At 35.0% G+C, this 21,262-nt stretch overlaps 1 protein-coding gene across 1 annotated transcript in view; it reads right to left on the reverse strand.

Moving 5' to 3' along the window:
- LOC128210677 (uncharacterized) overlaps positions 1–16,864 on the reverse strand; it is a 41,608-nt gene extending 24,744 nt beyond the window's left edge. Inside the window, exons 1-6 of the mRNA XM_052915027.1 lie at positions 16,849–16,864; positions 12,960–13,072; positions 11,996–12,575; positions 2,069–2,293; positions 413–697; positions 6–266 (exon numbers count right to left, since the gene is read on the reverse strand). Coding sequence (XP_052770987.1) covers positions 6–266; positions 413–697; positions 2,069–2,293; positions 11,996–12,575; positions 12,960–13,072; positions 16,849–16,864 — 1,480 coding nt within the window. The remainder of the gene's footprint in view (positions 1–5; positions 267–412; positions 698–2,068; positions 2,294–11,995; positions 12,576–12,959; positions 13,073–16,848) is intronic.
- Between the last annotated feature and the right edge of the window lie 4,398 nt (positions 16,865–21,262).

Here is a 21,262-nt window from a genome sequence, read left to right on the forward strand (position 1 = left end):
TTTACCCGATTCATTTTCATATGTAAGTACTACGGAATGTTCTTCTTCATTATAATCTATCTGCAACGGTTTGGTATCACCAAATCTGCGCCTATTTTCAAAGAACATTTCGACGTCATCACAATCGAAATCTTTAGGCATCCCTGTGACAAGAATCTTTGACAGCTCTTTAACCGTATCCATATCACTTGGTATCTCATATTCTGCAACATGAATTCTTTCACCACAAATCTTTAATGGGCTTTTTTCGAGAAGAGTATCTAGTGCTATAAACCAGAAACGGAATGTATGATATCCGTTTGAACAAACTGACAAAATAAATCAAAGTGTAATTCAATTAAATCTAGTTTAATGCTTACAGAAAATAAATTGTTAAGAACATTTACGGGCAGAGCACATCAAAATGGCTTACACTCCTGATTTCCAAGCGTCACAATGGCTAAAGAGTCTTCCTCATTATACACGATCTCAACCACTTCTATATCTCCAACACGTTTCTTGCTCTGAAATACCATCTCAATTTCATCCTGATCAACATCGTCAGGTAAATCTTTAAGAACAACCTTTGGTAATATATCATCTTCTACAGCATCTTCTTTGGTTACTTCTGGTGTTGGTGGTCTCGGTATGTAAGGCTCGATTGCAATATTTGTCTTCTTTAGGAAAATATATTTCTTTTCCAACACAATACGTGCAGCTATTTATAAAACAGAATAGGAATGGATTTGAAAAAAAATGAGTTAATAATATGTTCAGTCAGTCAGTGTAAGGGGATTTATTATCATAACATATACATATTCCATATATTATAAACAATTATTTGTTTATTTTGTTTTATAAATAATCTTTGTTTGTTGCCGATTTTTCCATGTTAAGCTTTGTAAAACTTACTTGTTTTACAACGATTGTAAAACAAGTCATAACAACACTTCATTAATCACTCTCGTTTGCAAGATTTTACGCGAGAGTGTGGTCTTGTGTTGTGGGGGAAACTGTAGTACCCAGAGGAAACCCACTGTCCGGCTTGGCAATTACAAACAAAACTCACATGCGCCGAGACCTGGAATCGAATCCGGGTTATCTAGGCGAGAAGCGAGTGTGCTTACTACTGCACTAACCGGACAACCATATACCGGTTTACCATATATTCATCAAGTGCCATCCAGTGCAAAGAAAGCTTCGTCTTTCCAAAAATCTCAGTACAGTTTAGTTTTTTTATTACATGCCTATCAATTTTGTTTTCCATAACCAACAGTGATAATACAGCACGCCTTATTGAAAAGTCCGTATCACCGTACTGTCGTTTTCCGATTCCGTGTTATGCGAGTACCGTGTGTAGTGACAAAAAAAAACTGGATAACATGTCAACCGTTTTATAAAATACATCATACATAAAATTATATATCTACTCACGCTCCGGAAGCATGTAAATATTTAGGAACATGGTTCTTCAAAGAAACATGAGGATAAGCACAAAGCAAATAGCACGTCCAATCTATCTAGACAACTAGATGTTTGTCATTTTGAAGTTCATAAATTAGAATTATCATATTCTTATATTTCTTATTTTGCTCAATAAAGTAAATTCTGTAATTTCTGACTTCCGTTTCGTTGTAGAAGCCTCCCTCAACTTCAATACACAAAAGTACGTAACACATTCATACGCGCAAACCATTTCATGTTTACAAACCGAACTCGACGTCGAACAGGCCACCAGAAAAGCGTCATAATATCCTCTATATATTGTTTAAATGAATAGTCAGTGTTGTATGTACAACACAATATCACTTTTTCTAGCAGGCACCATATTATTAAGAAATATTTATATGTGTTGATATTGAAAAAAGGATTTATATTTTGCATTTTTCAATTCATAACAGTGGAAATTATTTTATTCATATACATAGTGTTTGAAGGAAATATGTAAAATCTAAATAAGTATGAGTTAAAAACCAATATTGGTATTAATTTACTTAATTGCTTAAAATAAGATGAACTGATATAACGTACTTTAAAATAAATGTTTTTTATTAAAATAACACTACAAGACTACAAAATGTACTTGTACTTTCTTCGCAATCAAATTCTACAACAGCTGTTTTCTCCTGCCTATCAATTTCAACTTTGGAGACTTTCACATCAGAAAAACATTTATTCTCGAAGAACATTTGAATATATTCTTTATGGACACTTCTAGGCACGTCTCTTAAACGAATAGCTGTACATCTTTTTTCTGATCCATAAGGTGGTTGAGATGCTTCAAACTGTTTTCTAGCTGTTATGTCTTCTTCACCTGGTGAACATAAGCTCAGACTTAAACATGTTCAATTCATCTAGGGCCTGAATCACATAATACATGTAAACTATAAACTGATGTTAGTTGAAAACCTAAGTCTCATTACTTTAACCGTTTTAGTTTCTGTCAAGGTTGTGATCTTTGAACTGATATAGTCAGATTTATGTTTTGTTTAAACACCTAAATAAAACTAGAGTTATCACAGAATAAGATTAATAACCCTGAACGCCAAATTCATTGGAAATTGCAGTGAACCATATAGAAATCCCATCTAAAAAAATACAATGCTGTGGATACAGTTTAGGTTCTTGTAAGTAGCAACAATAGTGTTGAAGCTATGGTAAACTGAATTTATTCTATTTGTCCTTTATCATTCTACAAAGCTTAGTTCAATTCCCAACTATTAGTTTTGCACCTGACAAGGAAACTTGCAACCGACCGACCGACCCACCAACTAAAAGACTGAGCGACCAAATACATGTTGACTTAAATACACCTCCTTCAGACATCATTTGTCAGGGGTATGAAACAACATTTAATCAAGTATATAAACACATTTAACCTGCATGTTAAGTATGAAATTCATAGGTTAAAGGACCTAGGTTATTGGGTGGAAATGAAGTGTGAAGTACGGAATGACTGGCGGACAGGGCAATATGTCTTTTAAAATACATTGTTAAACAAAGTCTGCACGTACATTTTAATATTGAGCTACCCTATGAGATGATAAATTATTTTATGCGATCGTCTAGGTGTTTTAAACTAAGAGTCATTTGAAATCAACATTTGAAGATGAACACCTATGAATATATTTGTTAGACCCATAAAATATATAACAATATTGGTGTATTGTTCGTTCACACACTACCTCACACATTGTCATAAACGTTCTGGTTATATTTAGATCTTTACTGCAAGAAAACAATTGAATTAAGCAAATATTTAACAAAAATCATAAATGTCAATAATTGATCTTGCCATGGGTAAACCAACCATTTATTGACAAGAGTGCAAAGGTGGCCCTTTATCACCTACATGAGTATCCAAGAAAGTCACTGGTTGCCATGAAAGAAGCGGATGACAAGGAGATGCATGGTAGGGACGCGGCCGAAGCCCAGAGACAACAAATGACGATTTGTACATGGAATATATGTGGATTACATAAATACACCAATGACCATGAAATCCATAAATATTTACAAAGCTTTGACATTATTGGATTAGTTGAAACATGGAGTAATTTTAAAAGTGAATTTGATAATTTTTTGCACAATTATTGCCTCTTTGACCATATCAGAACAAATCAATCTAATTGTTTTCGAAATAATGGGGGCGTTTGTGTTTTTTGTTAAATCGGGCTTAGTTGAATCGGGTCTTATTCGTCAAATATGTAGTGATTTTGAAGACGGTGTAGTTCTTTATATTAAGTCAAGCATGTTTGATTTAATAAAAGACGTCATTCTCTAAATTGTATATGTTTCGCCAGAAAGTTCACCTATATATGATAGATATATCGAGAAAAACGGCATTGTATTGCTAGGAGATAGGTTAGAGTTTATCAAGAATCAATTTAAAGATTGTTACATTTATTTAGCGGGCGATTTTAACGCAAGAACTAAAGATCTACGGGACTACATTTCTTCAGATAACTTAGATAATGTGTATGGATATCATGTAGATTACGTTGGCGATACGTTTGAACAACCGCGTAATAATAAAGATCTTGGTCGAGTAAATAATTTTGGTAGGTCATTAACTGATCTATGTTGTATTCACAATGTACATTTGTTAAATGGTAGGTTACATGATAATACTTCACGGGATATAACTAACATGTTTAGCTTTCCCATCGTCTCTCATATAAGATACCGCGATGCACGAAGCGATGTCCCCTATCGGACTCAGATCAATAATGCCCAACAAACAAATATGACATACGATACTTATAAATGGCAACAAAATATGACGACTGAGTTTTTTTTAACTTATTTGGCATAAATCTTGAATTAAGCCTCGAACGTATTCAAACTGCTATTAACGAAAACGTCAACGAGGCGGTCGCGCTCATATTACATGTATATAACTCGTCTGCATATAATATGCGCTCAAATCAAGGATTTAAGGCTACTATACAATCACAACCCGTTTGGTGGGATAACGGATGCGATGAATTGAAGCGCAACAAGTATTCACTCTTACGTCGCTTTAGGTACACATATAATGAGCAGGATTTTGCTACATATAAAGAAGTGCGTAAAATGTTTAAATCACTTTGTAGATCTAAACAAATTAACCGTAAAAATGTACTGTTACGAGTTAGCAACAATCCAAAACAGTTTTTCGCATTATTGAAGTCTAGCGCACGCCAAACTAATCCAATTCCTTGTAATATTAAGAATAAAGAGTGGTTTAGGTATTTTAAAGACCTATTATTTAAAGATGGTCAGTTTAACTTATATAAACACGGATGGTATATATAACCATGACATGGATTCAGTATTGAATTGTCCTATTACTTACGAAGAAGTGTTTCGGAGTATCGGTAAACTTAAAACGGACAAGGCGTGTGGCGCTGATGGGATAGGGGCAGAGTTTTATAAGCACACGTGTGACCAAATAGCACCCATATTATTGATACTTTTTAATAAAATTTTAGATACAGGGTCATTCCCAGATGCTTGGTGCGAAAGCATTTTAGTGCCTATTTTCAAGTCAGGTTCGAGAAACGATCCATCTAATTATAGAGGCATTTCTCTCATCAATGTCATGTATAAAATATTTTCTGGTATAATAAATGACCGACTTACACGTTGGGCGGAGGAGTTCTACGTAATTGACGAGGCGCAGGCGGGTTTTTTTCGCGCGGGTTATTCACCTATAGATAATATTTTCTGTTTGCAATCAATGATAACGAAATATACATCAAAGCCTGGGGGGAGGTTTTAAGTATTGTCGACTTTAAAAACGCATTTGATTCGTTAGTTCATCAAAAACTGTTTACTAGTTTGATGAGTAAAGGCATTCGTGGAAAAATATGAAATGTTCTTGTATCAATGTATGCAAATTTGACCGCGAGCGTTAGAGTAGAAAAGAGAAATCTAACAGAAGCCTTTACTTGCAACATCGGTACCAGACAAGGAGATTTGAGTTCGCCGATAATTTTTAGTCTAGATATATAAACGACCTCTGTTCTTATTTAAGGGAAAATTTTAATAGAGTAATTTTCATAACAAATGATATTCCCGACATTATAAGTCTGCTATTCGCTGACGACATAGCAAATTGCGCAGAAACCACGAATAACTTACAACTGCAACTTAACCGTATATCGGAATATTGTGATAACGCTGAAATGATTGTTAACTTAAAGAAAACAGAAATCATTGTATTTCGAAACGGCGGTCCGTCGAGAAATTATGAAACTTGGCTATACAAAGGTCAACATGTTAAGGCAACCTCTATGTATAAATATATGGGTCTACATTTTACCCCCCAACTTTCTTGGTCAGATACAAAACACCAGTTAACATTGCAGGCCAGGAAAGCAGTTTTCGCTATCAAATCTTACGAAAGACCGTTTGGTCGTTTTAATAACAAGGAACTTTTTAAACTGTTTGACTCTATGGTGGTCCCCATTCCGACATATGGAGCGGAGATCTGGGGTTGTAGTTACGCCCCTGAAATCGAACGAGCTCAAAGTTCGTTCTGTAAAAAATTTCTCGGTCTAAATATAAGTACTAATAATTGTATGGCACTAGGTGAATGTGGTCGTGCTCCACTTTGCGTGATATATTATTCAAAATGTATAAAATACTGGTGTAAAATTCTGCATATGCAAAACCATCGCTACCCTCAACATTTTTACGTTATGTTAAAACGTCAAGACGATATTGGAAGAATAAATTGGGTAACAAAAGTTAGAGAAATATTATTTCAGTATGGATTTGGCTACGTTTGGCTATGGCAACTTTACTTTCAACGCGCAATTTAAACTTCGCTTAATCGCTTGTATGACTCAGGGATGGCACGATACCGTTAATTCATCTTCAAAATGCGATCTCTATAAACATGTTAAATCCTTACTAAATCCGGAAAAAATATCTTTCCATAAACTTGTCACATAAATTTGTCCGTGCGCTCGCGCGATTTAGGTGTTCAAGTAACCGGGTAAATATCGAAGTTGGCCGAAATCTTAACATAGACAGAAATGACAGAATATGTGCGTCCTGCTTAATCAACGAGAACAGGCTTTTATTAGAAGATGAATTTCATGTGTTTTTCATATGCCCAAGGTTCTCTACTGTAAGAAATCAGTTTTTATTTAGCTGGTACACGGGTCGATCTGTCCTACATGCCTTTTACAGACTCATTAAGTCAGATAATAGTTTTGTTATTCGACAAGTGGCAATATTTATTTTTTACTTGTTAAAAATGTTGAAATTTGTAAACAATTTGTATTAAGCAATGACACCACTGTATTGTAATTAATGATGTATATATTATAGTATGTATTTTGGGCCGGAGGTCTTTATGTACTGAATAAAGTTGAGTTGAGTTGAGTTGAGTTGAGTTGAGTTGATCTAGGGAATGCGATGGGAAGCAAGCAGAAAGTCATAGGTTACTTAGAAATAATGGTTGCTAGGGAGGTGGTGGTTGCTAAGTAGGTTCATGGTTGTTACGGGAACTAAGTAAAGCAAGCTATTGCCAGTTAAGTCATTTTAATACTATTAAAGACAGAATATGGTTATTACGGAAACTAGTGGTTGCTAAGTAGTAACAATTAGGGTGTAGAACAAACCGTATAGAGTACCATAAAACAATGCTACATATTAAATATCTTTGCTCATGACTGTCCTATTTTGAAAATATTTCTCTAGATTAGACTATGTAATGAACCAGGGGCAAGGACAATGATAAAAGATATAATCTGTGTTTTTGTCCAGAGATATAATCTGTGTGTGTTGTCAAGAAATTTAATATGTGTTTGCTCCCAAGAGATGTAATCTGTGTTTGCTGTCCAGAGATGTAATCTGTGTTTGCTGTCCAGAGATGTAATCTGTGTTTGCTGTCCAGAGATGTAATCTGTGTTTGCTGTCAAGAGATGTAATCTGTGTTTGCTGTCAAGAGATGTAATCTGTGTTTGCTGTCAAGAGATGTAATCTGTGTTTGCTGTCAGGAGATGTAATCTGTGTTTGCTGTCAAGATATGCAATCTATGTTTGCTGTCAAGAGATGTAATCTGTGTTTGCTGTCAAGATATGCAATCTATGTTTGCTGTCAAGAGATGTTATTTGTGTTTGCTGTCAAGATATGCAATCTATGTTTGCTGTCAAGAGATGTTATTTGAGTTTGCTGTCAAGAGATATAATCTGTGTTTGCTGTCAAGATATGTAATCTGTGTTTGCTGTCAAGATATGTAATCTGTGTTTGCTGTCAAGATATGTAATCTGTGTTTGCTGTCAAGATAAGTAATCTATGTTTGCTGTCAAGAGATGTAATCTGTGTTTGCTGTCAAGATATGTAATCTATGTTTGCTGTCAAGAGATGTAATATGCGTTTACTCTCAAGATATGTAATCTATGTTTGCTGTCAAGAGATATAATCTGGGTTTGCTGTCAGGAGATGTAATCTGTGTTTGCTGTCAGGAGATGTAATCATCAGTGTTTGCTATCAAGAGATGTAATCTGTGATTGCTGTCAGGAGATGTAATCTGTGTTTGCTGTCAAGAGATAAAATCTGTGTTTGCTGTCAAGAGATGTTATCTGTATTTGCTGTCAAGATATGAAGTCTGTGTTTGCTGTCATGATATGTAATCTGTGTTTGCTGTCAAGAGATGTAATCTGTGTTTGCTGTCAAGATATGTAATCTGTGTTTGCTGCCAAGATATGTAATCTGTAATTGCTGTCAAGATATGTAATCTGTGTTTGCTGTCAAGATATGTAATCTGTGTTTGCTGTCAAGAGATGTAATCTATGTTTGCTGTCAGGAGATGTAATCTGTGTTTGCTCCCAAGAGATGTTATCTGTATTTGCTGTCAAGATATGAAATCTGTGTTTGCTGTCAAGAGATTAATCTGTGTTTGCTGTCAAGATATGAAATCTGTGTTTGCTGTCAAGAGATGCAATCTATGTTTGCTGTCAAGAGATGTTATTTGTGTTTGCTGCCAAGATATGTAATCTGTGTTTGCTGTCAAGATTACATTATGTAATCTGTGCTTGCTGTCAAGATATGTAATCTGTGTTTGCTGTCAAGAGATGTAATCTATGTTTGCTGTCAGGAGATGTAATCTGTGTTTGCTCCCAAGAGATGTTATCTGTATTTGCTGTCAAGATATGAAATCTGTGTTTGCTGTCAAGGTATGTAATCTGTGTTTGCTGTCAGGAGATTTTATCTGTGTTTGCTGTCAAGATATGTAATCTGTGTTTGCTGTCAAGAGATGTAATCTGTGTTTGCTTCCAGGAGATGTAGTCTGTGTTTGCTTCCAGGAGATGTAATCTGTGTTTGCTGTCAGGAGATTTTATCTGTGTTTGCTGTCAAGATATGTAATCTGTGTTTGCTGTCAAGAGATGTAATCTGTGTTTGCTTCCAGGAGATGTAATCTGTGTTTGCTATCAGGAGATGTAATCTGTGTTTTCTGTCAAGAGATGTAATCTATGTTTGCTCCCAAGATATGTAATCTGTGTTTGCTGTCAAGAGATATAATCTGTGTTTTTGTCATTAAATGTTATCTGTGTTTGTTGTCAAGAAATATAATCTGTGTTTTTTGTCATTAAATGTTATCAGTGTTTGTTGTCAAAATATGTAGTCTGTGTTTGCTGTCAATAGATACAATCTGTGTTTGTTGTCCTTAGATGTAATCTGTGTTTGCTGTCAATAGATACAATCTGTGTTTGTTGTCCTTAGATGTAATCTGTGTTTGTTGTCCAGAGATGTAATCTGTGTTTGTTGTCCAGAGATGTAATCTGTGTTTGCTGTCAATAGATACAATCTGTGTTTGCTGTCAATAGATACAATCTGTGTTTGCTGTCAATAGATACAATCTGTGTTTGCTGTCAATAGATACAATCTGTGTTTGCTTCAATAGATACAATCTGTTTTTGCTGCCAATAGATTCAATCTGTGTTTGCTGTCAATAGATACAATCTGTGTTTGTTGTCCTTAGATACAATCTGTGTTTGCTGTCAATAGATACAATCTGTGTTTGTTGTCCATAGATGAAATCTGTGTTTGCTGTCAATAGATACAATCTGTGTTTGCTGTCCAGAGATGTAATCTGTGTTTGCTGTCAAGAGATGTTATATGGGTATGTTGTCATTAAGTCATCTGTGCTCGCTATCAATAGGTGTTATCTGGGTTTGTTGTCAAGAGTTATAAACTGTGTTTGCTGTCAAGATATGTAATCTGTGTCCGTTGATTAGAGATGCAATCTGTGTACGCTGTCAAGAGATGCGATCTGTGTTTGTTTTCAAGAGATATAGTACAGGTATGTATTTGTTGTTTTGTGGTAATGTTATATGTCTTTGTGGTCAAGAAATATAATGTAATTTTGTTTTCAATAGACATACTTTACGTTTTTAGTAATATGTTTGGGTTTTCAATGCCCATATTTTCTTTAAATTAATGAAAGTTTGCACATTTGTGTCCTGCTAGAATAGAATGAACGTAGCATGCAGTATTATTGTCTTGAGGTGAAGAAAGGTAATTTTCGGTTGAGAAAACAATCGTTCGGTTGAGAAAACAAATTGAATTGCACAATCAAATCAAAGTGGCAAAAGTGCTACAAATCACTTCCAGCCCTTGTATTTGTAAACAAGTGCATGAATTCAAAAGGCGTCTAATGTTAGTATTGAAAAATAAAACGATATTAAAACATGACAGTGTGACCTTTACATAAGGATCAACAAGGTGTCTAAAGGTAAAAACAACATGTTTGCAAAATTCTTTTAATCTTTACAATCCAGGTGGTTACCATAAGCAAGTGTTTGGGTAAATTAACAAGGAAACATGTTCATGATGTAGTCACCGGAGTGACCGTTTTAAATCTTCTTCTTTTATAATGAATGAGTTCTTTGGTTAATGGCAATGTTATAAGTGTTAAACTACGATTGAGTATTTTCAAATGGGAATTTGTTGTAGCTTAAAAGAGGAAGGATGTCAAAAGGTCGCAGTCAATGTCTACCACGCAGAACATTTATATTTGTTTAAAAAAATATACAGATAGTCGAAATTACATTGTTGTAGCTTTAAAATAGAAATATAGGTCAAAAGGTCACAGTCACGGTCATCCAAGGACTTCATTGATATTTGTTTTTAAAACTGTACACATGATACAAATTCCATTGTTTTAGCTTTAAAATATGAAAGGAAGTCAAAAGGTCACAGTCAATATCATCCAAGGACAACATATCTATTTGTTTTTCAAAACTGTACAGTTGATAGAGATTACATTGCTGTAGGTTCAAAAGTAAGAACGTTATTCAAAAGGGACGGAGCCTGAGCTTCACACCAGATCCTTCATAACAAATATCGAAGGTCCTCATGGTTTCAGCAGACATGAACAATTTCAAAAAAATGTTCTATCATTAATCTATAGGAAACTTGTGACCCCAGGGATGCGGCCAGTTTCAACCTCAGGGACATAGTATGAACACACTTGGTAAAGGATAACTATATCTAGCGTGGTCAATTTTGACCCAAAAGGCATAATTTGAACAATCTTGGTGAATAACCACTAAAATTGTTTCATCCTAAAATTAATAGGGGTCATCTACTGGTCAGGCCCAGCCTCCATGTCAAGTTTGATGATCATATGTCCAGGCGTTTTTGTGATATCACTGGGAGAAGCTTTGTTAACTTTTTTGCTTTAAAAATCACTGTGACCTTACCTTTGGCCCGATAAACCCAAAAATCAATAGGGGTATCTACAGGTCAGGTCCAACCTTCATGTCAAATTTGATGACCATCGGTCCAGAAATTGTCGAGTTCAAGGTCACTGTGACCTTAACCTTTAGCCTTATTACCCCCAAAATCAATGAGGGTCATCAACTGGTCAGACCCAATCTCCAAGTCAAGTTTGAGGGCCATGGGTGCAGGCATTGTCGAGTTATCATTCAGACAACCGTTTATCATTCAAGGTCACTGTGACCTTGACCTTTGACCTGATGACCCCTAAAATAAATAGGGGTCAGCTACTGGTCAGGCCCAGCCTTCTTGTCAAGTTTGATGACCATAAGTCTACGCATTGTTGAGTTATCACTCGGACAAGCTTTAAAATCCTTTTAGCATTAAAGGTCACTTTCACCTTGACCTTTGACCCGATGACCCTATAATCATAGAGGTCATCTACAGGTCAGACCCAACCTTCATGTCAAGTTTGATGACCATACGTACAGGAATTGTTGAGATATCACTCGGACAAGCTTTGGTCTACCGACGGACTGAATGACCTACCAACCGATATGTGCAAAGCAATATACCCCTCTTCTTCGAAGGGCACAGGTTACAGTCTTTTAGCAACCCTCTTGCGAATCTTTAGCTAATTCTTTTTGGCAAGGTAAATATTTGCAAACATGAAATGGCCATCCAGAAAAGGCTGACAGGGGTGCAAGAATTAGTGCAACTACATTTATCTATGCTGAAGCAGCCTTCAGAAGCAATAAGCTGTGTGCCTAGCAATTGCAATGATAACTTGACAGCGAACCTGCTTTGATGTTTTCATTTGCTTCTGTACGGTGCGTGTCTGTGGCCAGGTCAAACTCACTACTGTAAGGCGGGGTTGGTCCCTGTGGCCCATCTTGTATATCATGAGGCATCTGTGGTTCCCTTCCGGCTTGTTGAGGGTCACTGTGGTGGGGTCCAGGCTGCTCTAGGGCAGTACCCTGGCCTTGTGGGGCTTGTTGAAACATGTTAGGGGGTGCTGGAACATAGCGTCCATAGTATGGATGCCAAACCATTGGCATTCTTGTCTGTTGGTCAAAGATTACCTGTGGCATTGGAGGTGCTTGACCGGGCCCAGGAGGTCTTTGACCTGGATGGGGAAAACCAAAACCCATAGCCTGACCTGGATGACCAAATGGGGACTGCGTAAATCCAGGGGCTGGAGGTGGACCTTGGTGAGGGAATCCTGCTTGGCTCACTGGTGGGTGACCTGATTGATCGACAACTTCCTGCTCAGGTGGTTGATATCCTGACATTGCCCCAACATTTGCTGGATTCATTTGCGGACTGTAGGGTCCCATGTTAAAAGGTCCATGGTGACGTTCTGGAATTTCAGGCCTAGGCTGGAAGATAAAACATACACTTTGATAGCTTCACTCACAAATAAATTGTATAAGAATAAAACTGTGTGAACATTTGAACAGTGTCATAAACAAGTTTAAACAGCATTTATGAAACATACAGATGTTTTAAAGTTATACTGTTATAGATAAATAGATATTTGTTATACATCCCTGTAGAATTAGAATAAATTGTTCATGATTGATACATTCTGGAAACAAGTATTTTTTAAATACTACTCATAATGTTTATACATGTATGGATATACATGTATACATATTTGTTGATGATGAAATGAACATATCTGATATTTGTTAAATAGTATTTAAAATTGTAGATAATATGCTATTATGTCATTATGCTTACAATAATCTAGAACCAATTACCTGCGTCCATTGCAGTGGTATATCACACTCTACTGCATCCACGATCTCAAAGGACAAACTCTCACCCTCAACTTCAATCTGTACATGCTGAGTCTCTTTGAGTTTCGTTGCATCTGAAACATGATGAATTAGAATATTAAGCATACATGTGGAACTAAAGGTGTGCAGAAAAAGGCTAAAGTTTAAAAATACTCTGAATATCCTCCGTTCACATTGGTCATCAACTATACTGTGCAAGATTCAATCATAACAAGTTTGTGTTATCATATAGACTTTAACATAAAGTGTTAGAATGAGAATATATAGGTACACGTGACTTTACTAACATAGGTAGGGATGTACAATGTATGTTGGACGGTGTACCAGCTGCTACTTCATTCTAAGAAATATTATCTATCATTTGTTTATATTTACACCTCAACTTCCATTCCTTAAATGAACTGCCTTTCGGCATTTGTGTTTATCAATCGATGAACGCAACATCTTCGGATATGTTCGGATCGCAATTCATTGCATAACAATATACATGTTATTGTTTGTATTTTGTCAGCAGGTCCCGTAAAATATAAATTAACAATTTAGAAAGTTTTATTTTTTAAATTTTAAATGAATTGTAGCCATAAGTGTTTGAATTTTACGTTTAAAATATTAAATTTCCGAATAATATTTCACAATCTGGGGTTATTGAAACAAGTTTCAGTGATCAGAGCATCTTTTTTGTACGCGAAAAGGTTTCTAAGTCATTTATTGGATCGCATAATAATATTACAACACGATCCATGAAAAACTATAGTAAAGAAGAGTTTCGAGGAAACTTGTTAGCTGCTGACTGGACAAGTATTATTCTTTCTGATAACGCTTCTGAACCTTTCGATTTTTTTAAGAATACTTTTATGTCAGTTGTTAACAATATTGCACCAGTTAAACAACTGCGTATTAAACAAAGAACGGAACCATGGATGAATTCTGATATCCTAAATGCAATAAAACAGAGGGACTCGGCTTTTGAACAGTATGGAACAGTCAGAAGTGATAAAAATTATGGTACTTTTAAATCATTACGTAACAAAACACAGTATTTGATTGATTCATCAAAGAAAAGCTTTTTCACTGAGACTCTGGAAGAAAACAAAAATGATTCAAAGGCTCTGTGGTCTATTCTTAAAAATCTTGGCGTACCTTCTAAGAAAGGGTTATTTTGTTCAAGTTCCAATATGAGTCTTAATATTGGTGGAGATATTTGTTTTGATAAGAAAACTATTGCCGACTCTTTTAACTCATTTTATACCACAGTTTCCTCTTAGCTTGTTGAAAAATTACCAGTTTGTGTAAATAAGTTTTGAAAATCTTTTGGGACAAAATTTTATTCCAATTTAGGCGTGTTGTTAAATAGCTTTTCTTTTGAAAATCAGATTTTGAAATATTTATCTCAGTTAAGTGCTTATAATGCTACAGGTTTAGATGGTATGCCTTCTCGTTTTTTAAAAGATGGAGCTTCTATTATTGCCGAACCTCTTGCTCATGTCATAAATTTATCCCTTATTCAAGGTGTGGTACCAGATGATCTTAAATCAGCTAGAGTAGTTCCCATATTTAAAAATGACAAAACTTCTGTAGGAAACTACCGCCCGGTTTCTATTTTAAGTATTGTATCAAAGATTTATGAAAGGTTGTATATGATCAAGTTGTATCATACTTCAAAGTAAACAAGTTATTGTATAAATTTCAGTCTGGGTTTAGAAGTGGCTACTCAACAGATACGACATGTCTAATTCATTTAACAGATTTCATAAGGATGGAAATGGACAAAGGTAACGTATTAGGAATGATTCTGTTAGACCTCCAAAAGGCTTTCGATACAGTCGACAACTCCATCCTACTTATGAAGCTTCGATCAGTAGGACTTGGTGATGACATTTTAAGATTGTTTGAATCCTATCTTTCAGATAGAAAGCAACTAGTTGATGTCTCCAGTACACATTCTACTAATTCTACTATTACATGTGGAGTTCCACAGGGTTCCATACTAGGCCCTCTTTAATTTTTGATTTATGTTAACGATATGTCAGCTGTGGTAAAAAACAAGCTCTTGTTATACGCTGATTATTCTGGCATACTTGTTTCAGGTAAATGTAAGTTTTCTGTGGAAACATCATTGAAAGATGACCTGCATCTTGTCAGTCAATGGTTGGTTGATAATAAGTTGTCACTTCATTAAGGCATACGATTAAGATTATTTTGGGTCATGTCTTTCGAATAAAAAATGGCATAGCCCGGACTACATGGGAGACAATTTCATCTCCTAAGATACTGTGCACACACATAAGACAAGGTTATGTCAGAAAGGGGCTTATGCTGTTCCAGAGGTCAAAGGTTTTGGGTTAAAGTCCTTCTTCTTTTCTGGTATTTCCTTATGGAACAAGTTGCCATTTTGTACCGCACAGACTAAGAAATTACCTGTTTTTAAATTGCTAGTAAAGATTCTTTTTTTTAGATAATTTGGCATAATTAGTTATGCTATTAAAAGGTTGTGTTTGTTTTTTCATTTATTTATTCAAAGAGTTTTAGTAAAGGAACTATTTTAACTTAGCCTCGCATTTTATAAGTACTACATACTGTCATATTCATACTATATTGTGATAATTATATTTAACTTTCTCAACTTATAACTTTATGTTACTAAATTATGTAAAGTGACTGTGATATAACTACGGCAATATTTAGTTTAATGCATAAAGACAACTTTTAATATATTTGTGCAATTTCGATTACAGCTATATTATTACTTAAATATGCAATGCCTCCCTATGCCAAGCCACCAAAACAAAGGACCACAATGAAATAAGAGTTTTCTCTTTTTTGTGTCATCCTTGGTTCGGTGTGCTGGTCATGGCTATTGAAAATATCATGTATGTATAATGTTATTTACTATACATGTTGTTTTATTTTAAATGTCCATGTATGTGCATTCCTTACTGAAATAAATCTATCTATCTATCTATAAACGTGATTTTAAAGTGGCTGATCTTTTCCCGCGTTATTGTAACGTCATTGGAAAAAAATCTTCCGGTTACAGTCGGGTCGTTCTATTTACAGAATAGGTAGGAAATAGTTACTGAAAGGTTTTCTTAAATGAAATGAAGTATTTTCAACAATTATTGAATGAAATAATGAACTATTGTAGTAAATATTAGTAATTAATTTCGAGGTTGATGTCATTATCGGGGATATGAACGCAATTAGGCTGGTCAAAGTAAGCGTGGAGTCCTTCGGACTCAACACACTTTGACCAGCCCAAATGCCTTCATATCCTGATAATGACATCAGGCCGGCAATTCATTCCTAAAATGGTTCCTCCGAATCAGCGCATTTTTCCGATTAATATTGTTCTGTTATTACACTTTTTTGTAAAAATAAATTGTTCCTGTCTATTAAAATATGATTACTTAGTTTTCATTTACTGTTTGATAAAAATAAGATAAAAAGGCACGTTCATGCTCACATCTAGTGGCATTGGGTGCCATTGGAATTAAAGCACGGCCATGTTCACTGGAAATGCTTATCATGTGGGCAAGAAATGTATATTCAATATCTATCGCACCCGTGACCCCCCCCCCCTAAAATCGTCCAAGGTTACTTAATTTTTATTTCAACGTAGGAAAAAAAAGTAACAAAATATAAGCCCAAAATTTACCATTTTGGACTTGAAACATTTTTTCGTGGGGGAGTGCCCCTAAAGCCTCCTGCAAACAATTTAAACAAAATAAATTTCGGTTCTGGGGACAGCCAAGTCAAAAGGTTATTCCCCTACGTTACGCCCCTATAACGCCGAATCCTGGATCCGCCCCTGTCTATACGTTGTTTATATTATATTTGATGAGGAGTGTACCTGGCCGGTGGGCCATTATTATTACCCAGTAGTCATTCTATTAATTAAATGCCGTCCAGACTTCTTTTCCTTATTATTACCCAGGCAATCATTGATTGTATAGCTTATTGATTAGCTTGCTTGTGTTCTTTCCATTGATAGAGTTCAAAGCTATGAGGAAATGTAAGCTTATCTTTTGCAATTGAAAAGTTTATTTGCACTGGTGTTAAATTAACAATTTCATTTTTTGGTTTCATGAAAAGCAAACAAAAAACAACAGATAACAATGGAAATTAAACTGTAAAATTGGATTCTTTACAAGCTTTGGTATCTTCCACTGAAAATATATATTGAAAAGAAACCATCTGCTTAAAATTTCGTCTTATAAAATAGTGCAGTTGTTTTCCTACTTTCGTGTTTAAGAATTTGAAGGCGATGTTGAAATAGATGTAGAAATAGATATCCATAAACTGACCACTTATTACATAAAGCCCATTAAGAAATAAATAATGATATGCTTTAATCTAGAAATTTAGTTTTTCTTACAAAGTACGTCATTCAGCTGAAAAATCCAACGTTGCAAATTTGTGTCACTTTCTGCCCCTTCCACCACTGCACCGCAAATAACCTGTCCGCCATCAGGAATGGAAATATTTTTAATATTTTTCACCACATGATCAGCAGAAATAATCCTTGGTACCCCTGGTACTACAACACATCTTTTGACAATTTCTTCTCTCGCTGTCATTTTGTAATTTTCACATCTTTCTGCCAGTATAAAAACGCAAATTTATTAAACCAGGAAGTAAATAGTCATCCGTGTGAATGTAGCATAAATGTAACAGAGTATTTGATTGGCCGTCTTAACACCCTATTTGTATTAGAACGATTTTGATTTGCCATGTTCATACCCGATTATTTGCAAGTTCAATTGTTTTCAAGTTCATTAATACTTTTGGCCTTCGTGGGCATGAGAGGTAACAAAACATATATCAAAACATACAACGGCAAAACAAATAGAAATATGAAGATGAACAGCAAAATACAAACATATCAGCATATCACCAAATTAATTTTTAGAATAAAATTAAGGAAGATGATTCAAATCAAATTCAGCATTATTATTTTTGCAAAGAGTGCTAGCTTTATCAATGAATTTTTATCAGTACTACACATTAATTTTTAGAGTTCAAAATGTTTGGATATCTATAGAAGTTATGATCAACATATTTACGTCTTTCATAAATAAAGTGATTCAAAAGTCAGTACTTCTACTTTCGGTTTCATTTTGTAAATAATCTTTCAAAACGGATGAAAAATAAATCGGCAATAATGAAACTGTTGTTTTTTTATTTGAAATATCTAAGATAGGATACAGAGTAGCGCCTAAAGGATGTGAATTTTGCTGTAAAAAAAGCGACACATTGTGGTATTAGATGTATCTAGGCAGGTTTTGACTTGGAATGACACCCGGTGGAACTGTAAACGAAACTGCTTTGAAAGGCATCGAACATTGATCGGAAAATACTCGTATTTTAATGTTCATGTTCAAAGTTATATAGCAATATTTTACTTATGTGTTCAGATTTGGTTAAACATATTTACTATCAAATATGAGGCATCTACATGTACATGCCTCTCAATAATTGTGAGCTGTGTCTTATTGAAATTCATTATTTATTTTACATAGTATTACATTTATTGTTAGTAAAAATCATAATTCATAATAATTGTAAGACGAAATAAAATGGGGCACATCATAAGTGTAAAAACTAAGATACTGACAGCTCGAACCTCCAGCAAATGTTGATAATTGCACAAATATCATCTTTGAAGACCACAATTTTGAATATCGTTACTAACATGAGTCATCGATTCGATTCGTTGTAACGTGATTGGTTTATATTCATTATGGTGTCGGATCAACTCGGCCCGATAACCTCTTTGGCCTGGTCCATTTCGTTGTACTCTTTTCCGGCCTACTCCTTAAAGGAAGCGTGCCTGTTGAATGCCGATGTTGCCAACAGTTGGTATTTTGTTGTTCGGATCTAATTTATGAGTTATTTAGTGCCGTTAAATTGTTCAAAAAAAAACTTTGGTTATTGATTTTTTAAAGGACATTATTGATGAATTTACACGTATATAACTAATTATAGCCTTATGGCTTTGTATTTGAGGTAATGTAATTGTAATTATGTAAAAGATATAGTATCACATAGGAACATATGTAACAATGATGTACAATATTTAAGGAATGAATTGCGTGTATGAACGCAGTTGGGATAGTTTAAGTGTGGTGAGTCCGAAGGTAGTATTGGAAACACTAGAAAACACTTATAATTAAATTGATATTTTCACTGTTGTTATTTCATTGATAAAACTCCATACATGTATTTCATCGAAAAGCATGAAAGAAAAGGTAATATGACGAAAATAGTTGTTTGTAACCTACGCAAATGGTACGGGCGTAAGTTATGCATATATATGTCATTCTGTAATCTGCTCACGCTCAGCTGACACTATGAGTATTTATGACATTTTCTTTAGTTTTCAAAGTGGAGATGTCAAGTTAGTAGCAAGAAATGCGATTTGATATGATTTGTTTAATATCACAGCGAACGCAAACGCCCAAAAGACTGATTTAATCATGTTGGCAGATGCTTATTAAATTGCAAACATTTGCAGACGATGCTGTTTTCAAGGTAGAGTAGGCAATCAATATTAATTTATAATCAAATATTAGATTAATACTGGGAGTATTATTTTGTTTTGATATTCAAAAGTGAGAACAATTCCGATTATATTAAATTATACAACAGGACAAATTAGATGTTTAGCCAGTTCCAACATAAACGGTAAAAGGCGATACCCCTACTGTAGTGTTCGAATGGACTAGTCCATGCGTATATAAGGTGAGCTTTTCACGGAAGATAGAGATTCTGTTGCTGGTCGTCGAAGTGTAATATTCAAACCTTACCAAATACCTAAATAAATGTATCTGTAAACTGCCTTTTTGTACCAGTCCTTGCGGTTGTGGCATCACACTACCATAGGCTTTGAAAAATCATACTAGAGACGGGTTCGTAGTCATGCCTTGAGCTAATTAACATACGATTGTAAAGTTGAAAAGTTTAACTATTATAATTATTTATAAAACAATCCTAATCAAACTAATTTAAACTGCAACAATTAATCTAGATTATAAAAACTTCGTTGTCTCTATAGATCCGAGCAAAATATTTTACTATTACTACAAGAAGTCCTTGGCACGCTTAAATAGACTAAAGGAATGTAACATGTATAGGGCAATTCACCCATAAAAGACTGCCCACAGTGTAGACATGTATTGTGCAGGTCCTCTGAAACCATCAGTATACAGTATCGATTAAGAAGGTGATAGAGGGCAGGGCGTTCACAGTATTGCATATTTCATTACTGTCGAGGAACAATTATAATGAAACTGAAGGTGCTGCTTTATTTAAGATGTAGACTACTTTGTCCTTTCAAAGATCATCCTGCCTAAAGGGAATTTCCATCAAGTTGAGTAATAATGAAACTGCTGTTATGATGGAGACCACTTTGTCCGTCCGAAGGATCTTCCGCCCAGAGTGTATTCCAACTAGTTAAGTAAATACAAAACTGCTCTTGGCATGGGGACTAGTTTGTCCTTTTGAAGGATGTTCCGTCCAGAGTGTAATTCCATCTACTTGAGGAATAATAAAACTTTTCTTGGCATAGAGACTAGTTTGTCCTTTTAAAGAATGTTCCGTCCAGAGTGTAATTCCATCTAGTTGAGGAATAATAAAACTGCTCTTGGCATGGAGACTAGTTTGTCCTTTTTGTAGGATGTTCTCTCCAGAGTGTAATTCCATCTACTTGAGGAATAATAATTTTTTTTTTGGCATAGAGACTAGTTTGTTCTTTTAAAGGATGTTCTCTCCAGAGTGTAATTCTATCTACTTTAGGAATAATAAAACTGCTCTTGGCATGGAGACTAGTTTGTCCTTTTGTAGGATGTTCTCTCCAGAGTGTAATTCCATCTACTTGAGGAATAATAAAACTGATCTTGGCATGGAGACTAGTTTGTCCTTTTGTAGGATGTTCTCTCCAGAGTGTAATTCCATCTACTTGAGGAATAATAAAACTGCTCTTGGCATGGAGACTAGTTTGTCCTTTTGAAGGATGTTCTCTCCAGAGTGTAATTCCATCTATTTGAGGAATAATAAAACTGCTCTTGGCATGGAGACTAGTTTGTCCTTTTGAAGGATGTTCTCTCCAGAGTGTAATTCCATCTAGTTGAGGAATTATAAAACTGCTCTTGGAATGGAGACTAGTTTGTCCTTTTGAAGGATGTTATCTCCAGAGTGTAATTCCATGTACTTTCGGAATTATAAAACTGCTCTTGGCATGGAGACTAGTTTGTCCTTTTGAAGGA

The sequence above is a fragment of the Mya arenaria genome, chromosome 12 (assembly GCF_026914265.1).
Source record: "Mya arenaria isolate MELC-2E11 chromosome 12, ASM2691426v1".
NCBI classification, from domain to species: domain Eukaryota; kingdom Metazoa; phylum Mollusca; class Bivalvia; order Myida; family Myidae; genus Mya; species Mya arenaria.